The sequence below is a fragment of the Anabrus simplex genome, chromosome 12 (assembly GCF_040414725.1).
Source record: "Anabrus simplex isolate iqAnaSimp1 chromosome 12, ASM4041472v1, whole genome shotgun sequence".
Taxonomy (NCBI): Eukaryota; Metazoa; Arthropoda; class Insecta; order Orthoptera; family Tettigoniidae; genus Anabrus; species Anabrus simplex.
The window spans coordinates 89,715,396-89,735,798 of record NC_090276.1 but is presented as its reverse complement, the minus strand read 5'-3'; the positions used below and the strand labels follow the sequence as shown (position 1 = coordinate 89,735,798).

The window sequence follows — 20,403 nt, the reverse complement described above, 5'->3', positions numbered from 1 at the left end:
CTTGTCTTTTTAACCAATGTTCTTAAAAATTTCATTTCTACTGCTTGCATCTTACTATCTTGTCTGTTATTAGTTACCAGTGTTTCTAGTCGTATGTTACTATTGGTATGAACTACTGTTTATATAATGTTAATTTCGTTCTCTTGGGTACTTTGTCATCCCACAAAAGCTCTCAGACTTGATGATAAAATGTTGTACCTTTTCTTACTCTGTTATTAATTTCAGGGTTGACTTTAATACTTCCATTAATAATGCTACCCAGAAATGTAGACTTTTCTACATTCTCTAACTGTTCATTTGGCTTCTCTTTTTCTCTTTTCCACAGTGCATGACTACAGATTTCTGTTTACTAATTACCATTGCAGACTCCTTCAGATTTTCATTCCAAATGTCCAGTCTCCTTTGTACTTTTCTCCCTTTCCCCAAATCACCACATCATCTGCAAATACCAAACCATTCACTTCATCACTACTGATACTCTTTTTTACACGTTTTATGATTTCATTCATCAATATAATAAACAATAATGGCGACAGTGCACTTCCTTGCTTGAGACCTTTTTTTGTATAAAATGTTTCAGAGTCACCACTCCCCACTTGTGCACTGCTTTTATTCTCATGATACAACAATTTTATCTGGTTAAGTAATGATTTTGGTACATTCCTTTACATTAGGCATTCCCATACATGATTTCTCTTCACTGTATCAAACTTTTTCCAAACCCAAGAATAAGAATGAGTTCCTTGTTACTTTCCAGATGTTTTTTCATTATCGTTCGCACTGTAAATATCAAGTCTATTGTTGATCTATTTTGTCTAAAGCCATATTGTTCTTCCTCTAATTGTGTTTGTATTATATCCCTCAGTCTTTTGTTTGTCTGATAAATAACTCAAAAAATTAAGTCTACAGCACTGAACATTTGGAAATACAAAAAACGTTAAAAAACAATACGTCCGTTATTAGGACATTCCTAATGGGAATATAAAGGGAACTACTGTCAATACAGATGTGATTTTAAAATAGGCAGTTGTGGTGGTGATTATTTTAAGAGGAAGTAGAACTGGGCAACCTTCCTTTATGTTACACTAATCAGTGAGGAAAAAGTGGAACGGATCCAACACTTCAAAAATGAAGGTATCGGCCAAAGGAAGACAAAGGCCACAAAGGACGTGGAAATGAAAGACTCCCTAGGCATCGAATGCTCTAATACCGCTGGGGTCAGAAAAGAAGAGTTGACCAATGGAGGTCGGATAAGATAGATGAAAGTGAGAAGCCTGGCACAAGTAAGTGGAAGCAATGCCAGGACTCAGCTAAGGGCCCCGTGGTTGCCAACCTACTCTCCCAAGTTGAGAGCCCCTGGGGTCTTTTTTAGTCACCTCTTACGACAGGCAGGGGATTCTGTGCGTGTTATTCTACTACCCCCACCCACAGTGGGAAAGTTTAAGATCGGCAAAGGCCGCAAAAGAGGACCGCCTCACGGTAGTTGTATTCTTAACTGCTCACAACTTGTTGGGAGTTCGGATAGCTAGTCGCTCTGATTCCCAGGACGCCAACATCTTTAGCAGGTACATTGATGTAGGTCTTTTCCAGGGGGTGTTGCGAGAAAGAGGCTTCAATAGACTGGAGAGAACTTAATGAGTCAGTACACATGTGGATATGGTACATTAGCAAGGAATAGTGGAATAACAAATGAAACTTGGGTGGGATAAGGTCTGAACTAGTGGATTAAGTATTAAAACATGATGTTTGAGGAAGGGTGCCGTGATTACAGAGAGAGTTGGCTGTGAGCTTGCATTCAGGAGATAGTTGTCGGACCAGGCATATGCTGGGGCTGTGCCTTAAGGCCACGGTCGCTTCCGTTCCACTCCCAGATCTTTCTCCCTCGTAATAATACCTATGTGTGTCGGATTTGTGATTAAGTAAAATGGATGGGGGCGCATTGGGTGGAATATGGTTATGATCGACCAGTGCAGTTAAGAATATCAGAAATTGCAACCAGTCAGAGCTGCATTTCACGACAATTTTATAGTTTTACATAAAATCAGCTTCATGGTCCGTATCGCACTTCAATAGATTCACAATTAAGTATTTATTTTCCACCTAGTCGATACAATGATTGCTTAAGGCAATTTTTAATGGTCAAAAGTGGTACATGTTTCGTATATTATGCAAGAAGTTAACTACTTCCAATACCTTGGCAGTGTCCTGACTGAAGATAACCGACACAGAGTTCAAAGAGGAGCTGTCCTTTACTATCAGGTCAATCTTATGTTAATTTTAAGGACACTTCCTCTAAAGCATTACTTTGTCAATTTTATACATTTTTCATCTAAACAGTGTTATGTGGCTGAAGATGTTGATAATATACGAAACATGTACCACTTTTGACCATTAAAAATTGCCTTAAGCAATCATTGTATCGACTAGGTGGAAAATAAATACTTAATTGTGAATTTTATAGTTTTCGTGTCATCACTTTCATATCATTGGACCGACATGCACTTGTCTCCATGTAAATTCTGCAGAACAACACACTGGAAGATCTTTATAGTGTACATTTGAACACACAACAAGCTCTTATTCTGATGAAGCCGATAGCAGGGTGCGACTCAATGAGTTTAAATGGAAAAATAAACCAGTATATTTGAGGGCTGAAAGTTCTGTTTTCTGAGTAAGTTATGCCCAGACCATGACATGACCTGATTTGTTTTATATTTATTATCATTAATTATTTAATTGAGTAGTTTTTCACTAAATAATCAAAATGAATACAGCTGGTAGATTAAATGGTTTTTGGTTTCTGTACTTAACAGGTGACATTTTTAATTTCAGCTCTTGGGTTGTTGTCATGGGTCTTTTCCCTGCCCTTTGCATCCCAGGTGGCGATAGCGGTGCCTCCTTCATCGGAAAGGCCAGTACTGTAGCATGATTCGTGTGTGAATTTGATGTCCCTGCACCCCACTAATCGTAACATGTCACACCACACCTCATTGCAGTACTTTCTACTGTGTGCGTACAGTAATACGATCATTATAGTCATCCATTCCCCTCGTCCTGCCATGTTGGGATGTTCCTCTAACCAACCCGGTTCTTCCTCTGTCTGGGCTTTCATCCAGGAGATACTTTGAATGCCACTGTTGGCTGCCCTGAATATGGTTTTCTGTGGTTTCCAATTTTCACACCAGGCTGTACCTTGATTAAGGCCACGGCTGCTACCGTCCCAATCCTAGCTGTTTCCCATCCTTGCCAGAAACCTTTGATGTGTTAATGTGACTTCAAACCTGTAACATTCTTGCTCCTTAACTGGATTTCAGTCCAAGTTTATTCTATGTCTATTTTTCGAAAGATATCGGTACACAAACCATGAAGGACCACAAGGATTCTGAATTTTTACAATTTAAATGATGACAACCGAAACAGCCCAGCAAGAACATTGTATTCAAGGCATTTGCATTTGCAGATGATGTCAAAATTTGGGGAGGTAATGAGGAAGAAATTCAAGGAAAGATTAATGCTTGGAATTACCATTTTAAAGAATTTAGATTTAAAATCAGCCTTAAGAAAACAGTTGTTATGACAGTCAACAGACAAAAGTCATGAGCAAGTATAACAGTTGACGGACAGAAATTGCAAGAAGTTAACTACTTCCAATACCTTGGCAGTGTCCTGACTGAAGATAACCGACACAGAGTTCAAAGAGGAGCTGTCCTTTACTATCAGGTTAGAAACTTTCTCTGGGACATCCAGATTCCAATACTAGCCAAACGAACACTTTATCAAGCTTACATCTTGCCCATAATAACCTATGGCCTTGAAACTTGTATGTTCACAAGTAGAGATAAAAGTAGACTCCAAGCTGCAGAAATTAAATTCCTCCAGACAGTGCTACAAAAAGTCAGGGGAGATAAGGTCCGCAATGAGAGGATTCGCCAAGAGATTCAAATAAGAGAATCGTTACGTAATACAATAATCAGATCAAGATTGAAGTGGTATGGCCATGTAATGAGAATGGAATCTTGGTCAATAGCTAAGGAATGCTTGGAGAAAACCTTGGACAGCAAAAGACCTACAGGCAGACCTCGAAGGAGATGGATCGAACAAGTCAAACAAGATCTAGAACATAGAGGAGTGGATTGGAACCAAGTACCGGAAGAAGAATGGTACCTAAATTGACTGAAGTGGCGAGCGCTCATACACCGCACCTGGGAAACCTGAGACGGTTAACGGATGATGATGATGATGATGATAACCAAAAATATTAAAATTATTTTACATAAAAGAAACTCTAAATGATTTACCGTTTAGAAGTAGTATAAATTATGATTTAAAATTGTCACTGAATCTTTTAAATTATCCACTATAATTTTTTCCCAAGTCATATGCTGGATTGTAAGCTTCTTCAAGATTTCCCATGTATTTTTAGGTACACTCCCTCTGCTTCCAAATAGCAGACCATCACGTACCAGGTTTCGGTGCGAATGTTATGTTTCTTACTCAGATATGGGATGCATGGTTTTCCTAGTCAACTTCCTCTCTCTTCCGAACCGAATGGGTGGATCAAGAATAACAGCTGTTCTACTCTGCTGGTGGATGGCAACATCCCGTGGAAGAGATGCAGTGTACTTCTTCATAAACTGTCCACTTCAGATCTCTCAGTGCGGAGGCTAAGTTTGCTCTCTCTCTCTCTGTGGTGACAGATATTCCTGAGAAATTCTCCTTTGCGGCACTATCTTAACACATGATCAAGAGTTTAATTCTTGCCACAGTCTGGATGACGGCAGCGGATTGTGCCAGGACATCCAACAGGAACTGCTCAAACCGTTGAGATGTTGCACGACATTTGGAGAGCATTTGCCCATTATTTTGTTCTATTTACAATTAGCATCTCAAACAATTAGGACACATTAATAATGTAATGATTTGGAAGAAATAAGCTCTCTAATGGTGAAAGAATTACCAAAATCGTTTTCAGTGATTCCCAAAATTATTCCCCTTAAAGAAACAAACTCACAAACATAATAATAGCATATAACTATGTGCACCATATCAAAAAAAAGTTTTGTATCACCACCATGTGTCATTTAACTGTACTCCTATCCTGGCCTGACTGGGAAACATAGTCACAACTGCGTGTGCAGAACGCCATGCTCAAACGTGAGGTAGTATTTCAGTTGAAGTTGTAGCACTAGTAGCTATGTCAAGAAGTATGATCAACAAGAACAGTTGCTAGATTTGTAAGCAGTAAAGGAAAATATGCCAGTAGTCGACATTGGTCAGTACATTAAATGTTGATTAAAAACACAGCAAAGATACATGTTTGAGCCTGATTAGGCCTTCTTCAGCCTTGAAAAAGAATATAAACTTTATAGAAACATTCTGGAAAAAAACCACACTAAAAGTCCGTAAGAAAAAAATTATCTGGAAGGGTTTCAAATTACCATAACGTAAAAACCACAAACGTAACCAAAAGTCATGACGAAGAATATGTAAAAAATAACTTATTCTTGATGTCTTGTTGTAAAGTATTCACAGCTTGAGAAATGTGCTGTAGATATTTCAAGATCAGTTTTTTTCTTTTGGACTTTTAGTGTGCTGTTTTTATAGAATGTTGCTATAAACTTTATATTCTTTTTTTCAAAGCTGCCTCTGTGGATCAGTGGTAGAGTATCTGACTCCGGATCCCATGATAGCGGGTTCAAATCCGACAGAAGCAGTCAGATTTTTGAAGGGAAGAAAAAGTCCATTCGACACTTCATGTCGTACAATGTCGGCATCTAAAAGATCTCTGGTGACACATTTGGTGTTTACCCGACAAATTCATTAAATCTCAGCCATAGACGCCCAAGAGAGATTCGGTTTACTCGGTCTGCCATCTAGTGGGCCTAGAGTAAAACGGAACGTCGAAATTGACGAGCAGACAGCCAGATGATGTCAAATTGAAATGTCTGCACATGGTACCAGTAGCTGAGGCCATACGATTATTATTATTATTATTATTATTATTATTATTATTATTATTATTATTATTATTATTATCATCATCATCCTTTTTCAAGGCTGAACATATATCTTTAATTATTTTAAATCAACATTTAATGTACTCACCAAGGCCGACTACTGAAATTATATTTTTCTTTATTGTAAAGTCAATACGCAACAATTATTGAAAATCCACAGCCTGTTTCCAGTCATCTGACCGGCTCAGGAATGGAATGAATGAAGCGGCGAGGATAGGAATGTGCTGGCTGCCGAAGCCTGTTGCACACGCAACAATTATGAGATTCTTAAATTGTGGACAGTTATCAAAGTGATGTGGTTCAAACATGGAAGTGGTACAGGGACATAAGAACTGTTGATGACTTGCCTCTCACAGTATTGCAAGCTGTCCACTTCATGACAGTATCGATGAATTCAATCAACAAATTATTAAACAAATTAATTTAAAACACCACCTAATCGATATTTTATTTCTTGCCTTTTGGCAGAATTATCTTCAGTTGTCTTTAAATAGCTTAGACGAAACAATTTGATTAGTAAGAACATTAAAATCTTAAATTACTTTTCCATGGGAACTTTGTGTTATCACAAACAAGACATCACAGGATATTTTGAACTTCTAGTGTTCTACTGCTCGTTCATAATCATGTAACACCGGAGCATACCAGTTGGTTGCTGTGGAATGCGATACAGGCTTATGACATCATGCGGAATCGAGTTTTCGCATGCTAATCGAGACACCGCTTGCACACAACACTACGTGATAGTCAAGCTAAACATTTAAATTCCAATGTAATTGATGCAATTATGGTGACTATAATGAAGATTTATCATTTAAATACAGTTATTATTTACATTTTAATTTGGAGCACCCCATGATTCAAATATGTATTAATATTATGTAAATAGCACATATCTAGCTTATGTTAGCTGGACAGTCTGTAGAAATGGCAGGGCGGTGGGCCCATTAAAAAGGTCCTGGGGAGAACACTGCTCCTGTCTTTTTGTAAGTGCTAAATTTCTGCTGCATATGTCAGTATTGGGGAGCAGTACATCTTATACATCGCCTCTTTACACTTCATTGGTACTTCTTTCCTCAACACCAGGTTTCTCACACTGTAATACAATATATTTCCCTGTTGAATCCTTTCACTGATCTCCATGTTCAGCCCTTCCATCCTACATCAGTTTGCTTCACAAGTACTTGAACCTCTCCACAATTTTAAGGTTTTGTCCCTTTATTTTTATAATTTCTCTCCTTTCCTTTTCTTCTCTCGTCAACACCATTGTCCTACTCTTTTCGACGCTGATTTTCTTTGCAAAATTTCCAATAATCTCTCAATATGCAGAATTGCCCTTGTACCTCCTGTGTTTGTTCCAGACACTGCAATATCATCTACAAACAGCATTACCTTCAGTTCTGTGTTCCCAAATTTTACCTTTGTGTCCTCAGTTTCATCCATAAAGATTATGAATAACAGTGGTGACAGCACACTTCCTTGTGGTAGTCCAGTTTCATAAGCCATACATATGAATTTAAAATCCCTGAACTCGGGGTCTGGAATCGAACCTGAGGTTATCAGCCAGACAGCCCAAATTTATTTTGCTATAAATTTCGTGTTTGACTGTAGTACTGAATGAGGCCATGAGTGAGCTGTGATGTAAGTGTTGTGAAAGTCTTGTCCTTGTGTTATCAAGGTTAGGTGACTGACTCCATGCTGGGGCACCTGGCACATCTCAACCAGGTATTGTGTGTGTGTGTGCTTTGTTTACAGATTAGAGATACTACATTAGCTTTCTTTAAACTAACAAGTTTATTTTTCTCTTGCTTTTACTTGCTGCTTGGTTCAGAGTAAAGCCTCTTGGGGAAAATGTACTTAGGAGGGTCAAGGCATGATTCTCTTGCCAGGTGCATGCTAGTTGAATGTTTGACTGATGGTTCTCCAGATTCTAGTCCTCATCTAGATGGCATATCTGCAATTAATTAAAGACAGCTTCTCCTGTTCAATCACCTTTGTTGTTCATAGTATTCACAGATCATTTACTGAAAGGTTTAAAGGATTCAGTTGGCTGGAAATGTAGTAAGCAGTTTGTTGTAAGTTAATGACTTGACCCTAATTGCAGTGTGTCTTGAAAGCCTGCAGTTTAATATCTTGCACTTGAAGATAGATGCAGTGAGTATTGTGTGAAAATAACATTTCCTGTATCATGTTTCATATTTTGCAAATTTATAGTTCATGGTTGTCATGATATAATTGTGATTGAGGCGTTAAACAAAGCTATAATAAGCACACTTCCGAGACACGTGAAAGGTAACGCTGTTTGTAGGTGATATTGCAGTGTGGGGAACAAACACAGGAAGTACAGGGCAACTATGCATATTGAGAGAGATTATTCAAAATTTTGCAAAGAAAATACAAGCTCAAATATACTGACTATATACATTCTAATTATTATTGGTGTTAAAATTCTAAATTGTTCAGTTCGAACTTATATTACAGTAATAGAACTAAATTACACTAAAACCTCATTGTGCTACGTTCACTTGTGAATTTGAAGATCAACACTATTGAACTGACACACAATGTGTTGAAAGAATAATTTAAGCTATACCAAGTTTAACAAGATCAAAGCCAGTATTTGAAGATGATAAATTTTGAACGCATACAAACCTCCTTCTTTAGGTTGTTTTTAGTTGTGATATTGACCCCAAGTTTGTGAACTTGTAGAAATGAGATAACAACCTTGTATTTTTATTTAAATATATATTTTAACATAAAGTCTTTAGGAACTAGTTGTAAAGAATGTGGGACAACAGTGGACTTGCTCCATCGGAGGAAGACAAAAGCGATGATTGTTAAACTAGAGGTAAGAGGATTGTGGAGTAATTTAGTTAATTCACCACATCCTATTTATGTCAGCAAGTCTTTTTATGTTTGAAGAACTCTATAACCCAAGAATAAACGAAGAACAACTATGTGTTTGCCTGTAAAAGTTGTGGCCAGGAATAAATTATTGTGCTCTGAGAGACAAGCCCAGATATTACTTTGAACTGGAGTGTCAACAGAATTATGCTTTTGAAGAACTGTTCACCTTATTTTAAGTGGGTGTGAATCTTTATTTTGCAGACTCTGTTAATATAAATTTCTTTATTTGAAAGGCTTCCTTATAAATATCCTGCTTCTGGTAATAAGCCAACAGCCATAGCCGTGTTGAAACACCGGATCCCGTGAGATCTCCGAAGTTAAGCAACATTGGGCGTCGTCAAGATTTGGATGGGCTGCCACATGCTGTTAGTGGGGGGGTAAGGGAGTGAAGAAGCGGAAAGGAACTGGCCACCCTACCGTACGTAAACTCCGGATCAGACACACCTCTGCGGAGGTTCGGACCTGCCTTCGGGCAGAATACACCCTTACCCTGATAACAGATTTTGTAAGTTGAAAAATTAAAGTGAATGTCTTTCTATGGAGAGTATTCAAATAAATAAACATTGTCCTAAACTTTTATTGAACTACAATGTAGAAAATAGATGATGGAGATGAAGTCTGTGGGAAAGGGAGTGAGAGGGTGATGCAGAAAAGGTAGATCGATTCAGTAAAGAAGAGAGCGAGAAGAAACCTGGTCTGTGATGGAATGTCAAAAGAGGAATGGTGGGAGGAGAGAGAGAAGTGCCCATAAATGCTGCGACCTGGTGGGAGCTGGATAAAGGGGAAATGAGGAGGATACAAATTACAGTTTGTTTTGTCAGCTGAAGAACAGTATTTAATATTTTGTCGCAGGGTAACATATGAACCAGGTAGTCAGGGTTTGCCAGGTTTAGTTAAATATTTCTAGGGTTCACTGAAACAAGATGCATCTTCAAGAATGGCCAGTTCAATTTAGAAAAGTTTGATTCTCTTATTCCGTGTGGTCTTGTTGGTAGTGAGAGTTGGGATGTTGGAGATTAATTGGCTACTGTTAATTTGGCAGACTGCCAGGTCTGCTAACCAAAACATTGCTGCTGCCTGCCCTTGTCACTTACATATTTGTAGTGAGCTCTTGATGATATAATGAATGTAGGACTGTGAACTGTGTCACAATGTTGAGCTCTTGTGAGAAGTACAAATGTGCTGGGATACACAGGAGACTGAGGTACTTGACTCATTCACAAGAACAAGTCTGCTGAGAATCTTTTCAGTCACTCCAGGTTGCTAGAATTCTGATCATTTTGTCTTATGAGGAGATCAGCAAGTGTATCAGTTTATGGATGTTTCAGCTATTTCTATTTTTAAATTGTTTCATGTATTTTTTGAGTGTGGTTAATCTGAACACACTGCACTGCATGGAATGTAGTCACATGTGACATCTAAGATCAGGAAGTATCAAACTAAGAAGATGATAGTTTACTGTATTTCTCGAAAGTAAAACCACCACTGCAAGTAGAAGCTAGGAATGTATCAAGTATAGACCAGATGGAACAAGGAAAATCTCTGTGAAGACTTCTGTGTGGAGTGCAGCATTGTGTTGTAGTAGTAGTGGTATTATTATTATTATTATTATTATTATTATTATTATTATTATTATTATTATTATTATTATTATTATTATTATTATTAACTCTAATCAATTCAAAGAAGGTCAAGATCAACTGGTTGCAAAAAATTGGCCAGGATTTAAAAGAAATAAACGATGCAGATAATACCATAAAAAATCTTAGTCTTTGGAATTCTGATTGCAGATCACACATTCATGGAAAAAGCTAAAAAGACCACAGAAGAGTGGACAGAAGAATGGAAAAAACACCACAGCAAACTCTTGAAGAGATTTTGGGAGGAGGAGGAGGAGGAGGAGGAGGAGAAGAAGCCATCAGACCAAGCTAACAAGTTCAAATGCACTTTTTAATTGGACATAATGAAGAAATAATAATGATAATAATAATAATAATAATAATAATAATGGCGCATGGAATTCATTGGTTCATCCATTATAAGCGACCTGCGTGTCTAGGGATGGGGCGCTAATTCAGATGAATTCTAATGATTAAGAGGGCAGAAACGCCCAGTACCCAAGATGGATAAATTAACCAATGAAACTTAAAATCTCTGACCTGGCCAGGAATTGAACCCTGGACCCCTTAGACAAAAGACCAGCTTGCTAATTGTTCAGCCATGGAACCGGAATGTTTTGAAGTAACAAAATACTGATGCAATTGTGCGGCCCCAGCAATCGTGTACAGGCATTTTGATTTGATGCTATTTTTTTTTTTTTTGCTAGTTGCTTTACGTCGCATCGACACAGATAGGTCTTATGGCGACGATGGGACAGGAAAGGGCTTAGGAGTGGGAAGGAAGGGGCCGTGGTCTTAATTAAGGTACAGCCCCAGCATTTGCCTGGTGTGAAAATGGGAAACCACGGAAAACCATTTTCAGGGCTGCCGACAGTGGGGTTCGAACCTACTATCTCCTGAATACTGGATACTGGCCGCACTTAGGCGACTGCAGCTATCGAGCTCGGTTTGATGCTATTTACCCTGCCTATGTATCAGTTTCTCCCTTAACGAGTAAGTTGGCTATGCAGTTACGGTCGCTTGCATTCAGGACATGGTGGGTTCAAATCCCACGATCGACAGCCCTGGAGATGCTTTTCCCACTTCCACACCAGGCTGTACCTGCCACAGCTGCTTCCTTACCAGCCCTTCTCCATGCTTGTATTACCTTCAGTATGTTAGTACGATGTTAAATCACGTGGCAGGGAAACGTTTTTCTGTTGCCTGAGTTTGATGCAATTTTGACGGGTAAACTCCTAATGTGTGTCACCAGAGATCTTTTACATGTCACCATTGTATGACAATGGAGTATCAAATGGACTTCTATCAAAAACCTCTGCCAGGTGTTTGAATTCACAGTCTTTGGATCTCACTCTACTACTCATCTCATCCACAGATGGAGCTTCACTTCAAGTGAACAGAGAGAATGCAAGTCTTTGAAATCTGGTGCTACCCAGCAATGTTGTTGCTAAGTTGTGCAGATCAAATCACAGATGAAGCTTGAATCTGATTCACTTGGTGAGAAGAGAATGAAATTTGGAGTTCAGTAAGAGATGGATTATTGGAATGAATTCATGAATTAATTTATCTAAAGACAACTCATCATGTAGGGTCATGTATTATTATTATTATTATTATTATTATTATTATTATTATTATTATTATTATTATTATTATTATTATTATTATTATTATTATTATTATTTCTTTTCGGCCAGCTATTTAACAGTTTTCTGTCTTCAGCTTTAACACTCGCACAGTACTCCCGCATTCTTTTTCGGTGAGCTTCCTTCCGTTCTTCAGTCCTCGTCTTGCCTGTCTTCATTTTAGATTTTGTTCAAAAACTCTGTAGACCTTTAAGCTTCTTCTTCAAAGGGTCGCGTTGCAAGATGTTATCATGTAAGATTCACAATTCTTGTCAATCCTTTTCCATCTTGGTGAACCAGACCTCTTTAGTTTTCTTATTCAGAAAGTAGGCAAAGATTGGAGTGGATAATCTTTCTGGTCTCCTTCCTTTACTATTAGTGTCTGTTATCTGTTATTTTCTGTGTATGCAGATACATTTCATGATTATGCCTTCTCCTATACATTCTTCATTTTCTTTTACTGAGTCCAAGAGTTTCCTTTCTTTGGCTTCTTGCTGTTCTGCCAGACCTTTCTTACTCGTTGAGAGGCATTCTGCTGCATATAGAGCTTGATATTGACCGTTTGTTGAAGATATCTTTGCGGGACCTAGTGTTTACAGTGCACTATGTCTTCTGGTATGGGCTAGAGCAATTTTGTTACTGTCATTGATCTGTCTCAGCTTTATCCTTGGTTTTGACAAAATGAAAGTGACCGAGGTATGAGCGATGCTAGTAATGCCATTCCTTATGCAGCCAGTCCCTGCTATGCATGGTGTGAAAATATTGCTCATAGGGTCGGTTGGTGCATGCATTTCAGTGGGCTTGGCAGACTGATATGTAATAGCAACTTCTGGCTCAGTAAGGAAAGCAACGGGAAACTACCTCACTCCTCATTTCCCTAGTACGCCTCTTCAGTGATGCCTACAGGGGCGAAGCGTCAGGGGAGACAGGGTAGACAGCGTGTACCCTTAACATTTTGTGAAAGAAATATTGTCCAGTTAATTCAATTACTTTTTAGAACATTAAATATTTCTAGATTCATGACATTATTGTATTCCCCGCTTTACTTATTTTCACAATTAAGTATTTATTTATTTTCCACCTAGTCGATACAATGATTGCTTAAGGCAATTTTTAATGGTCAAAAGTGGTACATGTTTCGTATATTATCAACATCTTCAGCCACATAACACTGTTTAGATGAAAAATATATAAAATTGACAAAGTAATGCTTTAGAGGAAGTGTCCTTAAAATTAACATAAGATTGACTTACCAGCGTTTCTTCTTGCTCTCATTGGCTAGTATTTGGATCTCTCTTATTGGCTACCATCTTAGACATGCTTTTAATGTTATTTTGAAATTATTTTATTATAAGACACGTCTAAAAATAAATTATGTGGCTGAAGATGTTGATAATATACGAAACATGTACCACTTTTGACCATTAAAAATTGCCTTAAGCAATCATTGTATCGACTAGGTGGAAAATAAATAAATACTTAATTGTGAATCTATTGAAGTGTGATACGGACCATGAAGCTGATTTTATGTAATTACTTATTTTCGTCTCACTTCGGCAATGCTAAGGCTCGCGTTAATTACACGAAGCACGTATGCGAAAGTAGACGCTGTCCATTCTGTGTATTTTCCCTTTGATTTTCAAAGCTTTCAGATAGAGCAACACTACCGCTATCTATAGGTGCTGACTGTGGAACTATGACTTTCCTATAGCGAGATGTCTCCGCCCAGTAGACAGACTTACCAGCGTTTCTTCTTGCTCTCATTGGCTAGTATTTGGATCTCTCTTATTGGCTACCATCTTAGACATGCTTTTAATGTTATTTTGAAATTATTTTATTATAAGACACGTCTAAAAATAAATTAATAATATTTAAATACGAAGTATAGTAAACTTACACCTAATAAATGAATGACAGCATCAAAACCCTTGAAGTACGTGCATTTTCTTGCCCGCCAATATCAGTTGCGGTATTATAACCCCAATAACTATTGGCTTCCAGTCTTAGTAAGGTACTCCAGAGTACGTATACGGAAAAAATTGCTTAACTTGATGCTGTAAATTCCGTTCAAGTCAGTTTCTAGTGAACGCACTATGAATGCATTAAAATTAATTAAAATATATTTAAGGAATTGGATGACCAACCAGAGACTGTCTAACATGGGAACTCTAGCTATAGAGAAGAAATTTCTGACTTCAAGATGAGAGTAATAGATATATTTGCCGAAATGAAGGACAGGCGGATTAAACTCATTTACAAGAATATTGTTTAAGGTGACTTGCACGAACAACTATTTATTTCTTATTTCTCCTATTAAATCTACATAACAATGAAATATATTGCTATTTTTATTCTAAAAGTATGTTATTTAACAACTCCCGCGGCCTATTTCGTCTATATTTAAAAATAAAGCAAGTGCACGTAGGGTTATAGGTTGTTATAGGGTTTGTCTTATTTTCAGAGTCATTAATATAATACTGAATACAGATGTATGCGTCGAAAACAAAATTCCATATAATAATATGATTAAAACAGTTTAAATAAAATAAATCTCTGTCTACCCCATTACTTAGTTCACGCTTCGCCACTGGATGCCTAGGCCATCTATGACAGCTGATGGCGGAGCTGTTGAAGATCCAGCCGGCCTTCGGGCTGAGGACTAAACATACATACATCTTTGATGAGGTGGTAGGCCATTTCCATATTGTTGATTTTTGATTTGAATGCCTCTTTCTCAGAAATATTAGGTTCTGTCCACTCGTCTAGGTATTTGAATTTCTCTGCCCGGTTTAGTTGTTATTATTGTTGTTATTATTATTATTATTATTATTATTATTATTATTATTATTATTATTATTATTATTATTATTATTATTAAATTAATACAAGATTGGGTGGCATGGAGAGCTGCATCAAAAGTGTCTGTGGAATGAACCAACATAACATAAAAGGACCATAATACAAATTTCTTATCAAGGTCTTGTTTGATGTTTCCACAGAAGCTAATGCCTCTTGGCCTATTCAGCTGAACCCATTATTTTTTGCATAAACGTTCCTCTTAATGTATTCATTGTGATAGCCCCAAGGGAAATGAATTGCGTGGTAGATAATGGGCCCACATCGCCCAGGGTGATGTCATGCTCCTAATGAGATTGTTTTTTTTTTTTTTTTTTTTTTCACAATGTGGAATTCATCATAAAGAGCCTTCAGTTTGTGTGCTACACTCTCTGTTGGAGCTGCTGTTGGTATAGTTCTCTAAGGTAAGCAGTCTGTCTTCATTCTTTGTGACAGTCAAGGCAGGGAACTAAAGACACTTCCAGTTTTACTGGTGTTGTAAGACATAAATTAAGTTCTAAGAAAAAAACTGTTAAAGGTGGCTGTGAACAGAACAGCTTTTGTACACTGTGCAGTGGAAAAGTTGAAAATTGTCTGGCGTTACAGAGGAATATCCACGTGGTGCAGACTCGTGTTTTCCATTTTTCTTGTACAGTTGTAAAACCTGGATTATCAAAACTACAGCAGATCAGTGTGTAGATGCCTTTGAAATGAGGTGCTGGCAAAGAATGCTAAGAATACCGTGGACACACAGAAGAACGAATGTTTCAATCAGGAATGAGCTAAGCATGGAAGACCTCTTTCTTTACCATGCTACATCACAAGACGACAGGACAACTTAGCAAATATTTTGCTAGTAAATCAACACGTGTTTGAAAATCTTTAAATTCAAATTCCTTGTAATTGTATTTACATAATGGCATACCTTTTACTGATTCAATGTTTAGCTTATTTCTAGCATCTGTCCACTGGCAGAGATCAAAACAAAAAGTCTCTCCTTATTGGCTTTATGTTCAGGTATTGAAATGAAATAATAGTCAATCTTTAGAAATTTATTTCTCCATGGAACACCCATGATATGAGAAATGTGATTTAGAAATAAAAATGACAGGGGGATAAAGAAAACAATATAACATTTAAAATGTAGGGCATTTTGTAGTCTTTCCTGGACACCTGGATACAGGGTTGGAAAATGTAGTATACCTGTCCACATCAGTTCACTTCCCAGCTACTTGAAGCGTTCCATAATTTCAAGGTCTTGTCCCCCAATATTTACACGATCCTTCCGTTCTTTCTTCTCTAGTCAGTAACATTCTTATTTTCATTGTATTGACCTTGTACTTCCTCTCTGTCTGCTCCCCCACACCATGTGTCTCTTTTGCCTTTGTATACTTCACAATTTGATCCATTAGCATTAACGAGTGCAGTCTTCCCTGCCTTACTCCAGTTACATTCTATTCCACTCACAGCAGGCTGGACACTGCTGCAACAAATTGTACATTGCTTGCACATATTTTATCATTCATTTTGCAAATCCTTCATTTCACCTTTGCACTGGGTACACTGTAATATGCCTTTTCTAAACTGAGGAATGTTATCACCATTCCTCTGTCACATTCGTGTAGCTTTTCCATCGGCTGTCTAGTCTTGATCTTCCATTTCTAAACCCATATTGTTCTTCCACTTTTGATGATGATATGAACCATAAAGCTGTCGTATTAGTAATTTACATAAACAAAGTGCTGTGAATTTCCATCGTCTTTAATCTTCAGACTGCTACTTTTTTTGCAAAGTAAAGCTTGAATGTACTAACCTGTAAGGAAATTCTAACTTTTCGAATTTTTCAGTCAATGCATGTGTTCTTTTGGTACTAGTTCTAAGTTAATTGAACAAGTTTTTAATCATGATTAAAGCACTAGGAATGAAATATTCTGCATCCGGGAGATAGTGGGTTCCCCACTGTCGGCAGCCTTGAAAAATGGTTTTCCGTGGTTTCCCATTTTCACACCAGGCAAATACTGGGGCTGTACCTTAATTAAGGCTGCGGCCGCTTCCTTCCCATTCCTAGGCCTTTCCTCTCCCATCATCGCCATAAGACCTATCTGTGTCGGTGCGACGTAAAACAAATAGCAACAAAAAAATTAAATACTCCAAATTTTATACCTTTTTTTTTTTCCTTACAGTACGAGGTGATTTTTTTCTTTTTTCATATTAACAAATCTCTTGCCGACTCTTTGCTTGCAGATAGTGTTGTACTTTAATTTTTCTTGTTTATGCTACTAATTTACCATTTTGCTTATAATTATAGAAGTTCTACAAATCTTTGTATTAAATTTATGATGTGTCCAGGGGTGACATTTATTGTCTGTGTGTTTCTAGCGGAATAGCGCCGGCACAGATGGATCCTCAAGTGGTGCCGTTGATCGTTGTTGGGGATAAAGGTGCTGTATTATGCATGACCTAATGTGTTTGTGTTGAACTGCATGCAGAATGTTGCTGCACGCAATGTAGAGTCTGCAGCTGTTGTGAATGTTTGTTGCTCTTTGCGATCTCTCAGTTTCTAACTTTCATGTTATGTACTTTTCTTTAACTTTAGCTTCAGAGCCAAGCAAATTGAATGCTTCCCAGTTGTCTTTATTTTTATTACCCTCAAGTCCCTTTGTTTCTTATTTGGTACAAAATGTCAACTCTTCTGATTCTTTTATGTCAGCCTGCCCATTAAACCTGCATGTGAGGCACCAAAGTAAATAACTCTACTTCACCTTCAAAATGATCACACTAATTGATGATCAGGTGCACTGAAGGATTTAGGATGAGATCCCTACATCACCAGTTGGGATTTATAAGTGCTTAATGTCAGGAACATGCTGGGGCGTCTTGTCTTAAGGATTGCACGAGCACGTGAACACCCTGGTAATCTCAAAACTCTTGAAATTTACACTATATTGTATGATGAGAACAAGATTTCTGTATGTTGAGAACTTATTTACAAAATTGTAAGTGCTGATTCACTTTCTGTTTCCATTTTCATCATGCATCCGATGGCTGCTTTGTATCGAGCAGACAGTGGATTTACAGACCGCTGACCCACTTCCGATTCCTTCTCGAAAAGTTCTTTTCAAATCCCAAAGATGGCAGTACATATTGGGTAGTTCATGGCAGTCATGAGCGAGGGGTAATTTGAAAACCTCTGATGTACCATTTAGAATGAAAAGTAGCCTTCCATTACTTTTCATAACCATGTATGACTTGTATTTCTTCACTCTCTTGAAATGACTGTCCTTCCAATAAGAGTGGTGGTGGTGATTATTTTTTTAAGAGGAAGTACAACTAGGCAATCCTCCTCTATTAACACTAATCATAGAGAAAAAATGGAAAGGATCTGAAACGTCGAAAATTGAAGGTATGCCAAAGGACGACAAGGGCCACGAAGGGCATGAAAATGAAAGACTCCCTCTAGTGCTCTAATAGCATCGGGGTCGGAAAAGAACAAAAGTTGACCAAGGAAAGTCAGATAGGATAGATGAAAGTGAAGAGCCTGGCACAGGTAAATGGAAGCAATGCCGGGACTCAGCTGAGGGCCCCGTGATTTTCAACCCACACTCCAAAGTTAAGAGCCCCTGGGGCCCCTTTTGGTCGCCTCTTAAGACAGGCAGGGGATACCGTGGGTGTTATTCTACCGCCCCCACCCACAGGGGATATGACCTCACACTCACTCTGCGGATATCAGCTTGCTGAAAGGAGACTAAAATCAAGAAAGAGTTTCGTAACTGCTCAAACATTACAAGGAACAGTTGCAAAAGCATGAGTTGCCATGTGGAAGGAGAGAACTAGAACTTTGTCTGATTGGGTGGAACCGAAGAAATCTCTACCTGCTGGTCACACAGAGAACTGGCCAATCTGGAAGTCCCTCAACAGACTGCGAGCTGAAGTTGCCGGAAGAAGGGACAACTTATATAAGTGGCATTTTCCGACCAAGACAGTTCTATGTGATTGTGGAGAATTTCAGTTGTGCCCCTCCAGATGTACAATAAGTGATTTGACTCAAGCTGATTCAAGTGCTCTCCAAGTGGCTCGGTTTTCAGCGAGAACTTTTTGAATTCACTTCATGAACACACACTTGTGTACTTGTGTCTATTTCATGCTTCTTTTAAATGTTTTAATGTTTCATATTTTATACTTCTGACACAAAAAAAATGAAACCTATTTTACCATAGAGATGGATCCTCCATGGCTCAGGTGGCAGCGCGCCGCCCTCTCACCGCTGGGTTCGGTGGTTCAAATCCCAGTCACTCCATGCGAGATAGGTGCTGGACAAAGCAGAAGCGGGACAGGTTTTTTTCTTTTCTGAGTACCCCTGTTTTACATGTAACTAATCTCATGATTAGACCCGTATTGAAATTTGCTATAAATGTTTACAATATAGTGATTATTGTATAGTGTATTGTATAGTGTATTGAATAGGTGGATTAAAATAATCACTATATTGTAAGCATTTATACCCCTGTTTTCCCTGTCATATTTCATTCCAGCAACACTCTCCACTATCACTTAATTTCATCCGTCAGTCATTAATCATTGCCCCCAGAGGAGTGCAGCAGGCTTCAGCAGCCGGCACAATTCCTATCCTCGGCACTAGATGGGGGCTTCACTCATTCCATTTCTGACCCGGTCAAATTACTGGAAACAGGCTGTGGATTTTCATTTTTTTTTATCATAGCGTTGGTATTTTTTATTAGCCTGCGTGTTGGCCATCATCAGTACGGTATCAAGTCTGTTTGGTCTATCTCCATGCTTGGCCGATTCATGTCCAGTTAGTCAACAAAAAACAACAAAACAGAACACCATAAGAACGTTGGCCGGCAGGGCAGGAGAGGTGGTGATATACCATTTCTAATCCCTAGATTGCGTGAAAGAAACCTGGATTTGATTCCAAACGTCTCCAGTGTACACATGAAGCGTGAACATATGACACTGTTGATTGTGATTCATCTGTTGGGTGGAGTCGTTAACCCTTGGTGCTATTTGGCAGGAGTGTGCTGGCACTGGGTTTCACCCTCTCTCTTCCTATCATCATATATCATGGCATTCATTTCATTTCATTAATTCCTCTGATGATGTCAGCAGAGGAAGGGCATCTGGTTGCAGAAACTCACTACGAAGACTCATTTCACTTCATACCTGACGCCATAGAGAAGCGGGACAAGGATTGGACATACATAAATACATCCATACTATTTCTTTTGAGGACACATGTATTTTTTGTTAACCAAACCAACCCCCATGGCGCTTCTGCCTCAAAGGGCCTTGGCCTGCCAAGCGACCGCTGCTCAGCCTGAAGGCCTGCAGATTACGAGGTGTCGTGTGATAAGCACGGCGAATCCTCTCGCCCATTGTTCT

General features: G+C 38.3%; 1 protein-coding gene across 3 annotated transcripts in view; it reads left to right on the top strand.

The window, feature by feature from the left end:
- Pld (Phospholipase D) overlaps window positions 1-20,403 on the top strand; it is a 229,745-nt gene that overhangs the window by 30,680 nt on the left and 178,662 nt on the right. Inside the window, exon 2 of one of the 3 annotated variants that reach the window (XM_067156357.2) lies at window positions 17,383-17,444. The exons of the other annotated variants lie outside the window; for them this stretch is intronic. Coding sequence (XP_067012458.2) covers window positions 17,402-17,444 — 43 coding nt within the window. The 5' untranslated portion in view covers window positions 17,383-17,401. The remainder of the gene's footprint in view (window positions 1-17,382; window positions 17,445-20,403) is intronic. 3 annotated transcript variants of the gene reach the window in all.